The 18,331-nt window shown below is 39.6% G+C and overlaps 1 protein-coding gene across 2 annotated transcripts in view; it reads left to right on the forward strand.

Annotated features, from left to right (window-relative positions):
- The window catches only part of arhgap24 (Rho GTPase activating protein 24), an 89,082-nt gene that overhangs the window by 41,838 nt on the left and 28,913 nt on the right, over window positions 1-18,331 (forward strand). Inside the window, exon 1 of one of the 2 annotated variants that reach the window (XM_085279872.1) lies at window positions 10,119-10,574. The exons of the other annotated variant lie outside the window; for it this stretch is intronic. Coding sequence (XP_085135998.1) covers window positions 10,553-10,574 — 22 coding nt within the window. The 5' untranslated portion in view covers window positions 10,119-10,552. Of the gene's footprint in view, window positions 1-10,118; window positions 10,575-18,331 lie in introns of those variants that run through there. 2 annotated transcript variants of the gene reach the window in all.

Below are 18,331 nucleotides of genomic sequence, written 5' to 3' on the forward strand. Positions count from 1 at the left end.
GTTAGCGCTGACCAGTCGCTTGGCCTGCATGACTGGGGCTTTAGCAGTCAATTTCATAGTGACTAATACAAATTTTGTCCCTAGCTGCTGTATTTGTCAGGTAGTTGCCAACTGGTCTCCAGGTCAGTGTGACTGGGGCCTCTGATTTATACATGGAGCCTTACTTCACTGCTGTGACATCAGTGTCCCTGTCGTCTTTAAACTATTAAAGTCAGATTTGCTGTGGACCAGCACCAGACCAGAACATGCGGATTAAATTGTGACTTTACTTGCTCACAATAAGGGTCTTTCAATTTGGATGCAACCGCCTGGCAGAGGGTTTTCGGCATTCTACTACAAAACAGTTTTTCCCATCCGGCGTCATCCACTGCAGCCTCGTACTGATGGAAAACAAGAACATGGCTTGTTATGAGGAAGCCAATAAAGAAGTCTCAGAGAAGCAGAAAGAGCAAATGAAAGGGGAAAAACAACACATTTATTCCACTGGTCTAAATGCGGCCCTGCAGTTTGAACACAGCATACAGACAGAATTTGGCAGACAGACAGGAAGTGATGAGAGGGGTGTATTCAAAATGAGGTGAAAGTCAGAGCTCTACAGAGATGCTTGTTGTCTGTAAGCGTGGTGATGAGGTTTAAATTTGAGCAGTGTGACAACAAGGGGCTTGAACAGAAGCATCCCGCATCAATACAGGGAGGGGAGGCTCTCTGTATTTTTAGCTTTTCTGGAAAGTTTTACTTAGTTACTCTGTCTCAGAGGAACTGGGAAAAAAGTTGCAAAACAGTTCAGGAAAAAAAAATCTCAGACTTTTATTCACCTGTGCTGAGCACTCTGTGATGTTTTTCAGCTCTTAGCTTTCCCTCCACATCTGGCTGATGTGTGTGTGTGTGCTAAACTTGAAGAGGTGAGAAAGAAAGGAGAAGGGGAGGGGGCTTACGAGGTGAGTGCACCAAATTGAAAACAATATTTAGACTGTCTTCATTTTCAGCTGTTTGACAGGGAAACGCAGGTACAGACACAGCGGACCTTTTGTTTTCCAAACTTTAAACACCAGCCACGGCGCTGACACGTCACAACATGTGCAAACTCTCACGGGCCCAAGCTAGGGAGAAGAAGAGTAACAACAAAGTGAATGTGCTGGACACTTTTAAACTGTATGAATAATGTTGTGACAGATGTGTGCCTGTGGATCCTCCTCCCAACTGGAGCATCTTGGAGGTGCTATAGCTCTCATAGACAGAAAGTGTTGTCTAGATATGTAGGCCATACATCGGAAACGCATATCAGAACGTCCTGGTGACAAGGATCGCTCTGCAGTTCTATTTCCCGCAGTGCTCTTAAATCCTCTCAAGAATGTCAGATATCATCATCATAATATTTCTGCATGGCATGACAGAGCTCAGAACAATGCAGTGAGCAAGCAGAGCGGCAAATTACGACTATCTTAACAAAAAAGGCATCCGCTGCTCGTTCATTCTACACATCTAAGCTGCTGCTAAATGTCACTTCCCTGTCACCCAACTGTGATTAATTATCTGAGCAGGAAAGACTGCCTGCTGTGGTTTTCATGGAGAAAACGCATGCAGCTTCCAAAACGCACAAAGCTCCAGCAAGAGTTCAGAGTGTGTCACTTTGTCTGCGTTTGCCCCCAGGCTCAGTCTTCGGCTCTGTCACCGAGCAAACCGCTGCTTTTTAATTAAGGGAACAGTGCCCTGCTCGTTTACAGAGACTGCCACTCCTTCATTCATGAGAGAAACTCCTCACGTTGTTGTGGACAGCCTCGAGCTTAAATGCTACTGACTGAGTCAACTGAAAAGCTGACAAACTGTTGCATAAGTTAATAAGCAATTAATCTCTCAGCATTTTCTCACAGTGAATGTGTTTTAATGTTTTTCTGGGTTTGAGTAAATCTACAGCTTTGGGGCCTTTTTGTTTTTAAAGAAAGGGTATAGCGCCCTCGTGTGGTTTTCTTAGACATTGCAATGCCAGTAAAATGTCAAATGAACTTTTAAAATCTGTGAAACTATAAAAATTAGACTTTTTGGTTTCATTATAACACAGAAAATTTGCAAATATATAAAAAAAAAAAAATCAGCTCCAGACGTTTTTAGCCTTTGTGCTGCGAGTTAAGATGACCTCTTGTCCTTTTCAAATATTGTTTGAAATAATGTGCAAGTTTAGTGCAAATATGACTTTTATTTAACCTTTGCCTTAGTTTTACATATCTTCTTTTAGTGGGAAGCATATTTTAATGTACTTTTTTCGTATAGTATTTGCCAACACTCTGCAACTAAAAGTAACTTGGTAGAGAAGAGCTTCTAAAAAAAAGTCCAGATGCTTGTGTTAAATTATCCTCAGTGATAATTATTTAATATATTTCATGTAAATAATTAATTTTCATTTTAGAGCTAGTGGGGATTATAATTGAATCCTGCTCTTGTGATTGCTTCCCATCTGTGTCTGATCAACAGCTCTGGGGAGGGCACCTTGAAGACCCGTGGGTATCATCTGTCACTGAGGTGGACGCTTGCTCCGATAATCATGCTGATGTAATTGTATTCACATGCGTTAGGAAGCTAAGAGTCCCAGAGAGCTCGAAACTTGAAACTGAGACTATTCGTATCATTGTTTTTGTTTGAGTGAATGACGTGCAAACTGGCCATGCTGCATAATACTAAAGGAATCCCTAATACTTTGCGTCGGCCTTCTTATTAAATAACTTGAACTAGTAATGACTGAATGTCGGGCTAATAGTACTGATAACTATTGGAGGCTGAAGACAGACATGCAATTTCAAGACCATGGACCACTGTGCCGTCTTTCATGAGAAAGTGTGGGCTAAATTAAAAGCACTCAAAGCTGATGAGTGAGTGATGGATGGAAGTTTTCAAATAAAAAAACGTGGCTAAGAAATATGACAGAGTGATAATATAAGCCCACAGGCAGCAGTGTTTAAGGTTGAAGAAGCCCCTGTAGAGTCATTAAGAACACTTATGAATCTGCTGTGCTGACATTTCAGTGTCAGGACACACGGAGGTGGTTTTCATAAAGGCTCTCATGTCCTATTAGTCACAGATAGCTTCTTCTATACTGGCACAGACTGAAGGTAGTCGATGCAGCTTTAAACTTTAGCCCACTGTCTTTTTACTGTAGTTGTGATTATTTCACAGGGCTGACAGACCCAATCAGTTCCTCATGATATCATGTGCGTATGCATCCATCTGTAGTGCTACCGTGGCCTCGTGTTTATGAAGTCTCTAAATACCAGGTGCTATTTTAACCCCATAATATGCTCACGACTTCCATCCGCACTTCTATTTCAAGCCGCTATCCAAAGAGAAGCAAATGTTCCGAGCGCACATTTCCTCCTTATTCCTTTGCATTAATTTGCAATGCAAAAGGGAAAAAAACACACAATTTTATACCTTGTTGGTAATATTTTAAGCTTGTATGTATTTTTATTTTTGTTATTTAATCCCATGCCAAGCCTTAAACCTCTGCTACTCCAACATGCAATTTATTTCTATTTTTTTAGCTTTTGAAAGGGGGCAAATCAATAAATATCATAACTTACACACATCAAAAACTATTTGATTTTCCTAACCGTTACCTGAAGGTTCAGATTGAGAAAACTTTTGTTCATTTAAGTAAAATGCAACTATGTGGGACTCCTGGTCATAGCTTATTTACACACATTATCTCTTTTTAGGCTGTAAAAGGTAAAACAGAGGTGCTTGTCTGCATCTCCATTAATGTGCAGCAAACCCAGCTACCAAACAGCATACACAGTGAGGGAGCTCCCTGCTACATAAATGGAAAAAGCTTGTGAAAATCAAATAATTTCCCCACCTGACACCACCTCCTACACCCACTTCACTGAATATGAGTCAATCCGCACATACATTAGGTCAAATTAAACAGACAGAGATGAGCATGCTTTCTGTGTTTCAGGCTCCATGTTCTGATATGATGATTTAATCGTCATTCGGACGCGTAGTGCCCACACAGCATCTAATGCTCCAGAAATCTAGGAGCAATGTGAGCAACTTTATCGGTACGTGCATTATAAGTGTAATGGATTTTATTGATATTTTTGTGGCAAAATGATGTTGCCTGTAGAACTAAGGGTTTGATTTTTGCATATGAAGCTGTCAACTATCCCTCACTGTACATCTCCCATTAGCTTGTCTTGTCAGAGCCTGTGGGATGTTTTTCAGTGCACTTTTTTTCCTCTTAAGAATTTGTTTCGATGACATTTTGAAAAAGGTCACAAACTGAACTCATTCCTCTTGCTCTTGTGCTTGTCTATCAGCGTGTTGGTGTGCATGTATCTACTGTATCTTCCCAGTGTGCACATGAATTCAATAACCTGGTGTCTGTTCCACACCAGCATATGGCCTTGGAGCTTCTGTGGGTCACATCTCTCGTTGTTGTTGCTCTCTTTACATCTTGAATTTATGCTCGCGATCACACCGAGACAGAAGGCCACCTTCAGACACACATCGTGGATCAATGCTCAGCTTTAAGTGGGTGTGTCTGATGATGATTTAATATTATTAAAAAAGTAATAGCCACTAGATTGGTTTGTTTTTGTGTGTGTGTGTGTGTGTAAAAAACAAACGTGGTAATAGTCACGATGGCAGTTTCTTCCCATAACCTTTTTGTATTGACCTATTCATGGCATCTGTAAACTAAATGCTCCTTAATGTTCTAGATCCACAATTCAATTACGGAGTAGTTCCCTCTAATGTAACATCCAACATCAAGAATGGTGTTTTCCAAAACCCCACAGTGCCTCATTAGTGACATTTTTCCCCAGGAAGGACTTCGGGGGAGGATGTTTGTTTTTCAGACGGTGTTTAGAACTGAGCGCTGAGGCACAAAGTCTGAAAAGATGAAGCATCTGATATGAGGGTTATTGAAATAACAGACCAAATACATCGTATTAACACTGGGATGCTTTGTTTTTTCTTTTTATACAGTTATCCCAGTAGTTATCTGTTAGATCAGTCCGTCGTTTTGGCCTAATCTAAAATATCCAACACAAGCTGAAATGATTGCTATGAAATGCTATACAAAGTAAACTATAAAAAGCTACTGAAATTGGTGCTTGTTGTATTTTCTGCTCTGAACAATTTAAGTAAGTTTGATGGTGTTTTTAACTTTTCATTTTCAAGGAAACAGCTTTCTATACAGTTATGAGTAAGCATTTCTGTATGCAACACTTTTACATTTTTCTTCACAGTCACTTTATCACTTAGCCAAAATGTGTAATTTAAGGCTCAGTTGTTATAGACGACTAACCTGTCCAGATTGTGCCCTGCCTCTTTTTGACCACTTGAGGGCAGCAGAAATAAGTTGTGACAATGTTGACATTGGTCAGTAGGCCTAATCACCTCATAAATTATAGTTTATGCTTGCCTATTTAAATATCAAGAAGTAATAGTAATACAGCCACATTACCATTAATTTTGGGATCTGTCTGCCCAAAATATAAATATAAATCTGATATTATCTGGCCTTTTTTTTTTTTTTGTTTTGTTTTTACGATTTATTTAGCAGCTAAATGCTACCCTGTGTTCACCAGCTGTTTGAGTGCTTTAACCTGAAACAGCTGTCTGCTTTGGCAGAAACCAATGTTATGAGAGCACTGAGTGTGCCAAAGCAATAAGACTGCAGGCTGGACAACCATATAGTGCTAACTGGAAGTCATTAACTGAACGGCATTCCTAAACACAGGTCATTGCTCTGGTTTTGTCACTTCATCACTGCAATATTCAAATTCTTATTAAAATTTGATAATATATCATTAAAATATAGATAAATTAAATCAAATATACATTTAAAATATTGATAATAAAAGAATTAAGTGTATGAATTATTAACAAAATAACAGCATTGATATTTTTTGACATGCGTTTGTTAGCATACTGACGTTAGCATTTAGCTCAAGGTTCACTAGCACCATGACAAAGTCAAGCATTATCTTAAATTTTGCGTTAGAAGAGAACAAAGTTGTTATGGCAGTGGCCAGTAGAATAAATGCACATTTGTCCAAATCATTCATCTTTAACCAGAAGTGGGCGTCCAACTAAAATCTGTCTTCACTATCCTTCTTCTAGCTGTGGAAATGGCTAACTGAAGGCTGGCAATAGTAGGTAAAGTCTTGCTGCCAGTGAGAAAGTGTGTTTAGAGGAGGGGATCTAATTTATCCTATGTTTTTGGCTACTACTATATTATGTATGTATGTGGCACCATCGCATTAGCTCAAATCACGTTTTTAGTTCAAAAGATTTTCAACACCGTCTGTAAACTTCCTCTGCAGTTTGCTGAAATAGCTAGAAAACGCATTACTACCAGTGAAAAAAATGTTTGGATAACGTTGGCTTGCTGTGATTTAAAAGACTCTTCGGTGTCAGCCATGTTTAGGATCACTTCCCCTGTATGGGTGAATGGTGGTAGTATAGCATTATGAAGTCTGAAGGGTTTGTTCAAACCGATTACAGCTCCCTTTCCCTGAAAGCATCTGACAGGGTGCTGGAAAAGAAACTCTGACTGACTGGCAAATTGATTTGAAGAGTAGAAATTTTTGCTGGCTCTCAAAGCACAAGGATAATCTTTTTTTCCTCCTCAAAGGTAGCTGTAAGGGTAGCAGGAATTGCTCTTGATTTCATGTGGCTTTGTAGAAAAATGTCACTAAGTTCCCCAAGGTGTCCCACACTCACAGGAGTTTGGGCTGTCGGAGCTGGAGCCCAAGCTGCTTAATCATCCATAGAATGAAAAAAGTGCTTGCCTGCTATTATTTGGTTTATTAAAGAGAAAAACTGAGCTACATGTCTCTTTGACAAGGATTAAGGAGGTATCTGAAATTTGTGAAATATATTCCTGTGCTAACAATGCAGATCCACTTTGCAGTGACATCTTTCTTAAGTGTGCCGTGGATGGATTTATTCAGAGCAGAGACAGAAGACTGCTATGTGACCTGTCTTCTTGTGCTAGCAAACAATGCTAAAAAAAATAGCCAGAGCCAAAACTGCATCTGGCAACTGTAAAACCAGAGCATGTGCACTATTCTGGTTTTTTACCCCAAATGAAGGATACAGGAGTCATACGCCTGCCAAAAAAAGTAAATGATTGAGTTTTTTGTTGTTGTTGTCATTTTGTGCTGCAGTTTCACATAAATGACAGAGAGCTGCTTCTGTGACTCTTAGTGGACTGTGAAACACAAGAAGCTGCACATTTTGAAAGGAACTCAAACTACCAGCTGAAATGTGCGACTCATCCTCCTCCACATGACAGCGCACATCTGTCTGTCAACTATAATTCAGAGAGCAGAGAATCTCACACGCACACACGCACACACACATTGCACTCTTAGAGACTTGTTACTTTCACTAATGTTTTTCATTGTAATTGGAAAAAAAAGGGTATAAATTGTGTTGCAACCATTAAATTGGGAACTGTTCACAGCCTACAGACTGTCATTTTAACAATTATTGCAAACCAAACTGTGCAGATAAAACAAATCTGGGTATGACATAAAGTGTGATGTACCTAGACAGAGCGATGATGCCCATTCCTGATTGGTAGGCTTTTCTGTTTATTTCTATGCGCTTCTTCTTTGGCGTAATCTTGATTATAGCTCAAGGAAATTTTATACAAACGAGGCTTTGCAGACACAACTTTATTTTTTTTTTTCGGTGTGGAATCCAAAACATTACATTTTGAATATTTTATCTCCAGCTATTGTGTGGGTTTATTCTGTTTTTTTGTTGTTGTTTTTTTCTTATCAGTCTACATTGATTTTCTCTCTGTTTTACCCTCCCGTCCACACTGAGACGGCGCTTTCCCCAAGGAAAAACGCAGCCTTTTGGAAACGCTCTCGAAAACGCATACATTTCAAAACAGAGCTGTCCCATCGCAGTGTGGACACTCGAAAACGCAGACTTTCTAAAACGATGACGCATTTTAGTCATGTGATGCAGTCATGTGCCCAATTAAACAAAGATAGCGGAGGGCATTATACAGCAGTTGTTTTGACTGCTCTCAATTTTGACAGCCCTAAAAAAGATTAATATTAGTTTGTACACGCTCCAGATAGCTTTTCTTCAAATTCTTTAATTCTCACTCGCTTTTGCGTATGCGCGGAACTGCAGCGTCAGCGTTTTCTGCCGTTTTAGTGTGGACACGCAACTCTTTGAAAACAACTGAAAGCGCCGTTTTCAAATCTATCCGGGCTAGTGTGGACGTAGTCTAACTAACTTCATTAGCTACCGGTAGTTGCAGGGGTTTAGGAGCTAATCTCTAGGCCTGTGTGACTGAGGCTTAACAAAATCCAACCAACAACAGCCATTTGAGCCTCTCACTGTAGAAATAAGAGCCTGATGTTTTGCCACACTTACTTCATTTTGGTCATCTTTGGTTTGGAAGAGTCTGTCATACACATTGTTTCCTTTGTTACGCTAGAGTATGCTAACTGACTGAGGATTGAAACTAATATCTAAGGAGCATAAAAATGATTTGATTCAACAAATTTAAGTTAAATGATTGTTAGGAGGGATTGTAATATCAACAGCAAACCACTGCACATTGAATTTGATGGTTTGACAGTTAACAAAATACTTTTTTTTCCCGCGCAGGAAGGCAACTTCCTACGCAAAACGCAACATAAATATAGTTTTTGGTTTTATATGTTAGCAGCAGTTTGATTAGTGGCTTCAGCCCACTTGCATTTCTCTATAACAACACAATGTGTAGTTTGTGTGTTTTAGTGGTGGAACTAAAACCCATGAGAATCCACATAATAGCTCAGACTGTACCCTGTGTTGACTAGGGCCATTTTTCATGAAGTCATGATTGATCAGCTGGTAAATGGGAAAAGGCATTTGCAAAAACAGCCCTAGAGGATAAAATACTGGATGAATGGATATGAAATGTCGCCTGCTACATTTTCATACTTTACAAAAGAGGCGTTTCACTTAATGATGTCCTCCATTAGCTGTCATTCAGTCAAAAGATGATAAATCACAAGCTTATGCAAGCAAACTACTTTGCATTCGATCTGTGAAGGACAATAAGTGGTATAAAGCTAAACACGCCATAATTGTAATGTTACATCTGGATCGAACAGACTTGACAAAAAGCAGGAAAAGGGAGGCCGGCATTTCCAGACAATATGCTGCATGCCTTTTGTATGTAGTAGATGTTTGAGATGTCCTCCTCACTCTCATTTAGGCTCCAGGATTCCAGACTTCCTCCTTTCTTGTATCCATGCATCACAACATCCCCGTTTGTGAGAATCCATGCCTCTCGATCCTCTCGAGAAAATGCAAAAAACAGTTTAAGCCAGAGAGAGAAGCAGGACAGGAAGCACAGATGCTTACATAACAGCCTTATTCTGGGAGGGGGGCTTGGTATTTGAAACTTGCATACCAATGTCCATTATCAGACTCCCACTCCAATGTCTTTCCACAACCCCTGCCCCCCACCGTGTATCTGATAGGCCAGGTTTCAGTGAGTACACATTTGGGCCTCCACTGAAGTAAGTTTCAGCTGGACTGTTATACTGTGTTTGTCTGTCGGGGCCAGTTCATATGAATGTCCAGACCAATGGTATGTAAACTGATTTTTCCTCTGGGTAAATATTTAGATCTCTTCCCACGTCTTTTTTTTTTTCATGTTTTCCTGTGTTTGACTCCCAACAGGTAGTGTTGGTGTTAAATGTTAAATACCTTTTCTGCCAGCTTCTCTCCCACTTAAAGGAAGCAAGTAATGTGTAGTTCACCTACAAGTCTGGCTTGGACTGAAAAAGATAAGAGGGTTATTAAAGACCTTCCGTTCAGAGGGAGAAACCCCAGTGTCTCTGGGTTTCTTGGCCACCAGTAGCAACAGCCTTGCCGACCCTGTACAGCAGTATTTATAGAGCACTGTGGATGACTCATTCGGCTGAGTGCCCATTCTTCGTTCACCAGATTTACAGGTCCCACTCCAGGGAGGGACGCCTGATTTATGATGCAACCCACCTCCCTCCACCACTAGCTCCCACCCCACCCCACTCACTTCCTTCAGGGGCTCTTCAGAGAAGAGCAGACACACCATCTTGCCTCCGGTTTGCCGTTTCACTCATCGCTTTCTGTCCTGCAGTCGTTTCGCGTGTGTCTCAAAAATGTGCTTCCTCCGCTCTTTCAGCTCCTTTGACAGAAGTATACTGTATATTGAGAAAAAGGCTTCCTGAGAGGTATGCAGACACGCTAGCCTTGGCCTGACCTCGCCTAACTGCCACTGATCGATGTGTCACATTGACCTGCGTTTGACTTAGCAAAATGAAGTTGTAGAAGACTTATATGACGTGGAGGATAAGCAAAGAAAGGTGGGGGAGAATATGAAGTGCAGCGGACTGTGTTTCAGCAGAAAAATAGGGTGATAGAGCTGCTAGTGGTGCACAACAAGAACAGATGAAGAAGTGGCACGTGGGGGTCAGCAGTAAGCAGCAAGAGCGTGGCTTTCGCTACCTCAGCCTTCACCTGAGAGGGGGCACGTCTTCATCTGCATCCCATGGATCTAAACTATAACCCAGGTGTGTCTTTTTGCATACCAATAATGAAAACCAATATGTCTGTATTTGATTTAGACAGTGTCATTATGAGATGCTTTTTGGACTTAATTCAAAGTGAAGGATCTGACGTCAGGCACAAAGCTGCTTGTAGTTCAGTTGCAAATTTCTGTTTTTCTGGGATATATATATATATACATATGTATATATATATATATATATATATATATATATATATATATATATATATATATATATATATATATATATATATATATAAAGCAGAATGTGAGCAGATGGGTGTTTTATAAGTTCCACTTTATGGTTTACAGTTTTTGCAGCTGTGATTGATTTTGAGAAGAAAGAAGTTATTAATTTTCCTTCCATTGGTATCATTTTTGTAAATATGCTTTGTGATCATTGAACTATTTCTGACAAAATAATTAATAACATATATAGTAAACTACGCATTAATATTTCATACAGAATGTGTTTGACCAGATGGAAACCTGTAAATATTCATGGCTAATGGTACACTAACTGTTAGGGATGTCATACAAACAATACTTCCAACACCATTTGATACCAGAATTCTTAAAACACATCAGTACTGGGGGGGCACTTAGGTACCATTGGCGGTATATGTACCAAGGCTGCAATTCTTTCAAAACTGATGGGGGCAGCATACGCCTACAGATGCTGTTTGTGTAATATATGTGCAGCGTTAGCTGCAACCTGACTTGTCAGGCAGTAAGACTTGAGGTTATCCCAAATTACCTTTTTCTTTGAGACAGTTGGTATAGCCTGTGGTGTTTCATAGGCTAAAATGTTTGCAGTAGCTAACATTATATGAACGCTGAAGCTAACATAAAGTAATATACGTTAGCTTTAGCTAACTAAAACATTATACCTTGTGTCCTTTTGACAAAATATTATGTTTTAAATAATTTAAAAGAAGCTTTTAATAATGGAGGTTGTGACTAAGTACATGAAATAACCTTTTTTTTTTCTTTTTTTGAGAATTATGTGCTTCTACTGGTGGTTTTACCAGCTACTCATTGTATTGTGTCGTCCCTGCTATAGGAGGACTACAACTGATAGCTCAAAACAAGTAACTGTGGCATATTTTTACAAAGTACAGCTAATTTCCGTGATTTTACTTAGTTTTCTCTAAGCCCTAGCCTTGTTTCCCTGTCTTTCTCTAGTTGAACCAAACAGCTCAACCTGTCCTCACACGATTTCAGTTAACTTGCCACCCATTTCTGATTGCTGCTCACATCAGGTGAGAATCTACAGTCTGATGCTCGTGGTTTTTGATGTCAGGGTTTGATGCCATTTTTCTTTTTCATTGAATTAGAAATATTTTAGGAGTCAAAACTAGCTTGTTTGGTCTTATTACATAGACTTTGAGCCACAAAAAAAAAGCTTGTTTGGGTTGATTTCACAATTAGAAATAACTTTGATCATCCAGAATATTTGAGTTCAGTTAATTTTTAAACTATTATTTCATCTTTGTCTATGCTAGATCTTTGTAAGGCATTATTAGTGTGGGGGTTTCTTTCTTTGTTTTGTTTTTTATTTTTTACACCTACAGGAGCTGCTCAATCATGGATAACAGGCTGTGAAGCTTTAGTGCAGTTTATACTGATGTTAATGCCAGAGTAGGTTCGGAGGTCTGCAGTTATTAAGTCAGCATTTGGCAACCCTACTAGTGATGTGTCGGTCGTGAACGAATTGGCTCTTAGAGCCGGGTCTTTGACATGAAAGACGCGATCCGGCTCCTTATCGAAAGCTGTGGGGGTTTTTTTCCCCCCCTTTCTCTCACCCTCTCTCTCACACTTTTTTTCCGCTTCACTCTGCATGCGAGCCTTGTGCTTTGCACTGGGAAGAGGGAGGAGGGGTGGTAGTTACACTTGCAGTTGCACAGGAGGAGAGAGAGAAAGAGAGCCAGGGACAACAACATCACATTAGAAAGGTATAGTACTCATCCACAACTATTTTCAGTTGCGGATGATAAAGGATTCAGAAAGTTTATTCATGCAGGCCCATATGACAGAGAATGTGCATGTTCTTTTTGTTTTCATATTTTAATTTATATTTAATTGTGTTGTGGTTTGCAGAGTTTTGTGTTGTTTCACTTAAAATTTGTTTAAAAGGAAAAAGCTGAAAATTTAAATAGTTAAAAGTTGAACTGTGACCAGTTGGTTTTTGTATTATATGATTTATTTATTACATTTTATGTGGAGTGAATAAATAAAAGTATATTTACGGTGGCCCCTACAGACAAAGCACGTGCAAACTCCAAAACACGTGCAAACTCCAAAACACGTAAAAACTCCAAAACATGTACAAAACACAACAGAAGTGCTCCAGGATGCTAGGGCACAGTGTTGAGCTTTTGTTACCTAGTGGCTACACAAGTTAGCAAGTACCAACGACCGGATTTGGTGTGTGGTAGTAACAGGTAAATGAACTTTTTTTTTTTAATTATTTGAATATATATGAGTGCTTGTGTATAAATACACAAATAATACACACATGCTTTCAATTGTGTTATTTAAGTGATCTAGGTAGCTCTGTTTTGGAAGTTCAGTTAACTCTAGGAATATGTTTTGGAGTTTGTACGTGCTTTGTCTCTAGGGGCCACCACATATATTTATATATAAACATATATAAATAAAACCACCTTTTTTTTTACATTAGTAGTTCATTTTGTGCATAATTTTATATTATTGTTAATAATAAATTAATTAAAGCAACAAAACAACCTGAAGAGCCGGTTCGGAGCCGAAAGTGAGCCGAGTGAGCCGAGCTGAAAGAGCCGGTTCTCTAAAAAGAGCCGGAAATCCCATCACTAAACCCTACTCTCTATCTTTACCATGTCATTTCAAAATTACAATTTAAAGTCTTTCAAAGGAATAACATCCATAAACCATACGCAATATATGTAAGTGTGACTCAATTTGGTTGCACTATGCATATATGTAGCTTTAAAATAAATCTTGCCAGAGGAAGAAAAATCATGCTTGGTGGAGAACATTCTCCTAGCCGGTTCAAATTTCACTTTGCTTGGCTGCTTGGGGGAGATAACAGAACAGAGTCCTGAACTCACAGCTCCCCGCCTGCTTGTAAATCCATCCTAGTTAAGACATTCTCATGTGAAAATCCAAGGCAACAAATGAGGAGAGAAACTAGACAAAAGAAATACTGTATTGTACATAATGTTTGGCTACACATGAGAAAAAGCTGAATGATGGCAGTGAGGAGAGCAAAGGTGGGAACAGTGAATTAAAGCAGTCTGGGAAGTTGTAATGAGTATTTCAATAAAAGTGATGTGTTAGAAGCCAAGAGTGCAAACTGACTCTCCTGACTTTAGCTGAGACATCCTGAAACCTGTCACATTTAAACCAAAAAGGTGAAAAGTGTTGAATGAAACCAACATGTCTCTTTGATTACTTAACTGGTGGGGAGGTGGCAAGTAATGATGCTAGACCAACTAATAATATCAGCTTTGTAGAGTCTGCATATTCTCCACAGGCGTGTGTGGGTTCTCTCCAGCTACGCTGGCTTCCTTCCACAGTACAAAGACGTCCGTGTTTTTAAATTAACTGGGGATTCTAAATTGGCGCGGAGTGTGGATAGCTGTCCATCTGCAACATTGCAACATATTGGCAACCTATCACTGCAGTCATAGCCTCTCACCTTATGATAAGTCTTTGCTGTACTAGTGGAAAAACCTCAGCAGAAGGTCAACACTGAGAGTCTTCATCATCATCTGCATTTCTTTGTCTCTCCAATGCATCACTTTCTAGCAGACAGTGCAGTGTTTTAGCCAACTTTGTCAGGGGGGAAAAAAATAGTGCTAGCAATGCTGCAGTGATCAATATGTAGACTCACTTGTTCGTCCATCTTACTGAAGCTCACACTAAGCACTGAATGTCCAGATTGCAGATATTTTCATACCTGAGTGTTTTATGGTGCACAAAGGGGTTTTCGAGAAAGATGACAATCAGTGTATTTGAGGAGGTCTTTGTGCAGCATGGGTAAGGGTTGCAGAGATCTCCACAAGCAATTTCAGCAACATCTTAAAAAATGAATACAAAGCCATCCTTCAGATGTGTGAATATAGAACTAAAACTCAATAAACTGGTAAAAAATCTCCTCAAAATTGTGAAACTTTGACCTTAGAGCCAGTATATTCACCCAGTCACCTGACCCTATTAAGCAGATTATTATAGAAGTGCACAGTGTAACTTGGAAACACATTTCCTAATAGTTATCCATATTCATGTTTCTTGTTTTATAGCCATAGCCACCAAGTAGAAAATGCATTGGTGGGAATCTCACGTCCAGCATGATAAATGATGACTGCCAGTGAGATTTATCTCTATCAAAATAACGTTGCCCCGACAAGCTCCTCAATCTCTCTACATCGCTACAGCAATCTAGGAAATGAAAATACTGATTTATACTTCTCATGGAAGTGTCCAAAACGACTTCATTTTACAAGGTGAATGAAATTAAAGGAAAAGATAATTTGTGTTTTCAGAATTTCTATTCTTCACAAGAGCTGAGCTAGGGAAAAGCTTGCATGCATATATATTTTTAAGTCTATGGGTTCTCGTGGGGAAAATAGATTCAACCGTCTATTCTGCCTCCATTATTCAAAATATACCAGAAGTCACGTCTCCACAGCCCTGTGTGAAAGGTTCAAAGGGCTTCCCAAAGGCCAGGCTGACTCAGACTACTTATTTTGACTGCAGGGACTGCAGGTGTGCATCTACCCTGAGGCCCTCATCAGTGCTGAAAGCTGATATTAGAAGGTATTACTGAGTGGGGCAACAGGTACTTTGTCAAGTCCACTCCTTGTTCTTTTCTCTGGTGAGGATAAAGGAAAAGCTCACTGCAATCTTCAAGCGCCAGGAAGTTTGTCTCCCAGTGGCTCCATCAACAATATTGTAATTGATTTTAGTAATCAAGTAGCAAACTGCATCATCTAAAAATATCCTTGTTAACAATGAGGATATTTGAGGCTGATGACATGTCTTTATTTTTCTTTTTCCTCTTTTTTTGTTTTTGCTTTTTTACCACAAAAGTCCTTTGATGGGTGGAATCCGATATTACACTGTTTGTGTGGGAATTACCCCTGACAGCTTCCTGTATGTAAATGAAAAACGTTTTAGATGTCGGACAAACATTTTGGTAGTGCAGAGTTCACATCACTGAATTCTTTGGCAATGACTCCCACACAGATTTACAGTCTCCCAAGCCAGGGGTGCACGACACGTTTGTCAAATCGGTTATAGTGTGATCCAGTGTGTTTACATAACCGTGACAACGTATTCCTTCCACACAGACTGAATGCATTCACTTAAAAAATACAGTATACCACTCATCCTGTCAGATACAATCCAGCCCCACAGAGAGCTTAGCTGTTCAAAGTGTCTCTGGCTATACACAAAACAAATTCTCAGACAGTGTGGTGATGACGATACCAGACTAAAAGCACGCTGTATCTGTGGGAGGGTTGACTTCTGTGAGGCCATTTGAGGTTTTTCTCTTGGATCTGCGTGTTCTGCACCTTTCCAGAAGTTTCCCTCCAGCATCATTATGCCTGTATCGCTAATGTAATGTTTTAACCTCACAGCGTTGTGTGCAAGTGTTCAAGTGACAACAGCTGCTAGCCCTCACCAAAACTCAGTGCTCCCTAACATTTAAATGAGATATCAATCCAGCAGCTAGTAGCCACTAAAGCTGTCAGTGCTCCAAAAGGTTCACTCGTAACGATTTTGGTATTTTAACAAACTTAAATTGTTATCATGAGCAACTTAAATGTGTTCGAAGTCTGCTTTATGCTGCCACGGCAATAAATAGGTTGAACAGAATGATTGTGGTTTCTTAACGACACCGGAGAACCTACATGAATATCATTTGGGAATGTTTACAGTTTTCTTTTGTGGCTTTGGACCCTTCTTTTAAAAAAACAAGTCGCATATTAAAGGATTCTTCTGGTCTTTTCCCATCCATTAGCACGTTCACTGCGTATCGCCTATGCTTTACACCCCTGCAGCAGCTTTTCAAAGCAAAACATAGCTTATTTTAGACTGTTTGATTCAAATTTCCCCACCCCGAGGGCAGCCCACAGTTTCCATTGGAGGAAGGCGTGGATATACCAGTGTTATCCTTTTGTTCTTTTTCTAGAAGAAGAATATTAATACATTCTTTGAAAAAAGCTTATATTACATTAAATCACACACTAATAATAAAACCTAAAAAAATAAAATGCTGGTATGCTTAAATCTGACTGTGTGACACCCCCCCCCCCCCTTACTGCACCTCTGCTTTAGTGTCTAGCCTTTATGATTATCATGCCAGCTTACGTTACAAGCTCTGGGCATCAAGGCCTGCTTGAGCCGCACTTCCTTCCTTCAGAAGTTGAAATTGATTCCCCTTACATAATGGTATATTTACAGCAGCCTTGGCAGAACACACAGACATAGCTCTTTATTTAGTTGGCATGAAATCAGAACAGAGACACTTGGCTCTTTGACAGTCCTGTGACCTCCCTGAACGGACTGACCCATTGCTTCCCTGCTTGTGCTCATGACAGCTCATTGAAACTCAACTCACTTTTTCTACCCAACAGCTGCAATTTCACTTGATTTCTTTTCATATCCTGTGACGACAGAGGTGAATGTGTATTCGCAGAATAACTTGATAATAACTTGTTTGATTTTTTTTTTTTTTTTAATGCAACTACACCTTAAAACAAGACAACCTTGACTTCGACTATGCATATTCTTGTGGGTTCAACTAGACACGGTATCATGTTAGCCTTTGAAAAGTAAATAATACAGCGATTTTTGAGATGTGGCTGTTAGTCTCCTTTCTTTTTTCCTTCTTTTTGATGCCAGGGTTATCCACTTTCCTACAGGCGCCTGTAAAAGAGACAGTAGAGCCAAACAATCCTTGTCCCCTTTGACCTCCCCACTCCTATTCACTATGTTACTCATTCGGCATCAGATGGTAATGGATAGCCATAGAAACATCTATGGAGTCTGTGTTCTCTGCTAGACAAGGTCTTTAGGGATTCAGGCTAATGTTGTGATGTCTGTCTTCAGACTACATCTATTGACAGGCAAGGACCACCATGTCACCAGGGTGAGAATTAGCCGTCGATACCTTGCTGTGGTGGTGATGGGGGTGGGGGGGTGGTGAAACGGGACACCCATTAGAAATACGTGGGAAGATATAACTGCAGAGAGGGGAGCTGTATCACCAGCAGCGTGGCAGACTTGTAATGAGAGTATAGCTGTTTTGAAAATACTTTGAAGGACGATTTAACGTTTTAAAAACACAGACAGAAAATATATAACCTTATTATAATGTAAGTTTAGGAATTATTTTTGATTGTATAAAATGTCACAAGAAATGAAAAAGGTTAGCCTAAGCTCCTCAGGTGACCTTTTTGAGTCGATGATCTATATGTTCAGAAAAAAGTAGCAAATCCTCACATTTGAGAAGATTTAAGCATGCGCTGACCTTTGCCATTTTTGCTGATGATGACTCATTTTGCAAATACATTTATGTTGTTATCTTAAAAGAGGATGACTCTTAGTTTAAGCATAAAACCAAGATAGAGAGACAGCCAAAAGCTAGTGTATATTTTTTTCTCATTTAGTAAATCAGCCATGCAAACTAAGGCAAATTAAACAGCTTAATCTCCAGCATACTTTGTAGCCGAGTGTTCATTCAACCTTCTGCTGATGTTTTTCCACTAG

The sequence above is a fragment of the Mchenga conophoros genome, linkage group LG7 (assembly GCF_057382185.1).
Source record: "Mchenga conophoros isolate Kocher_MC1m ecotype Shallow Benthic linkage group LG7, M_conophoros_male_GT1.1, whole genome shotgun sequence".
NCBI lineage: Eukaryota > Metazoa > Chordata > Actinopteri > Cichliformes > Cichlidae > Mchenga > Mchenga conophoros.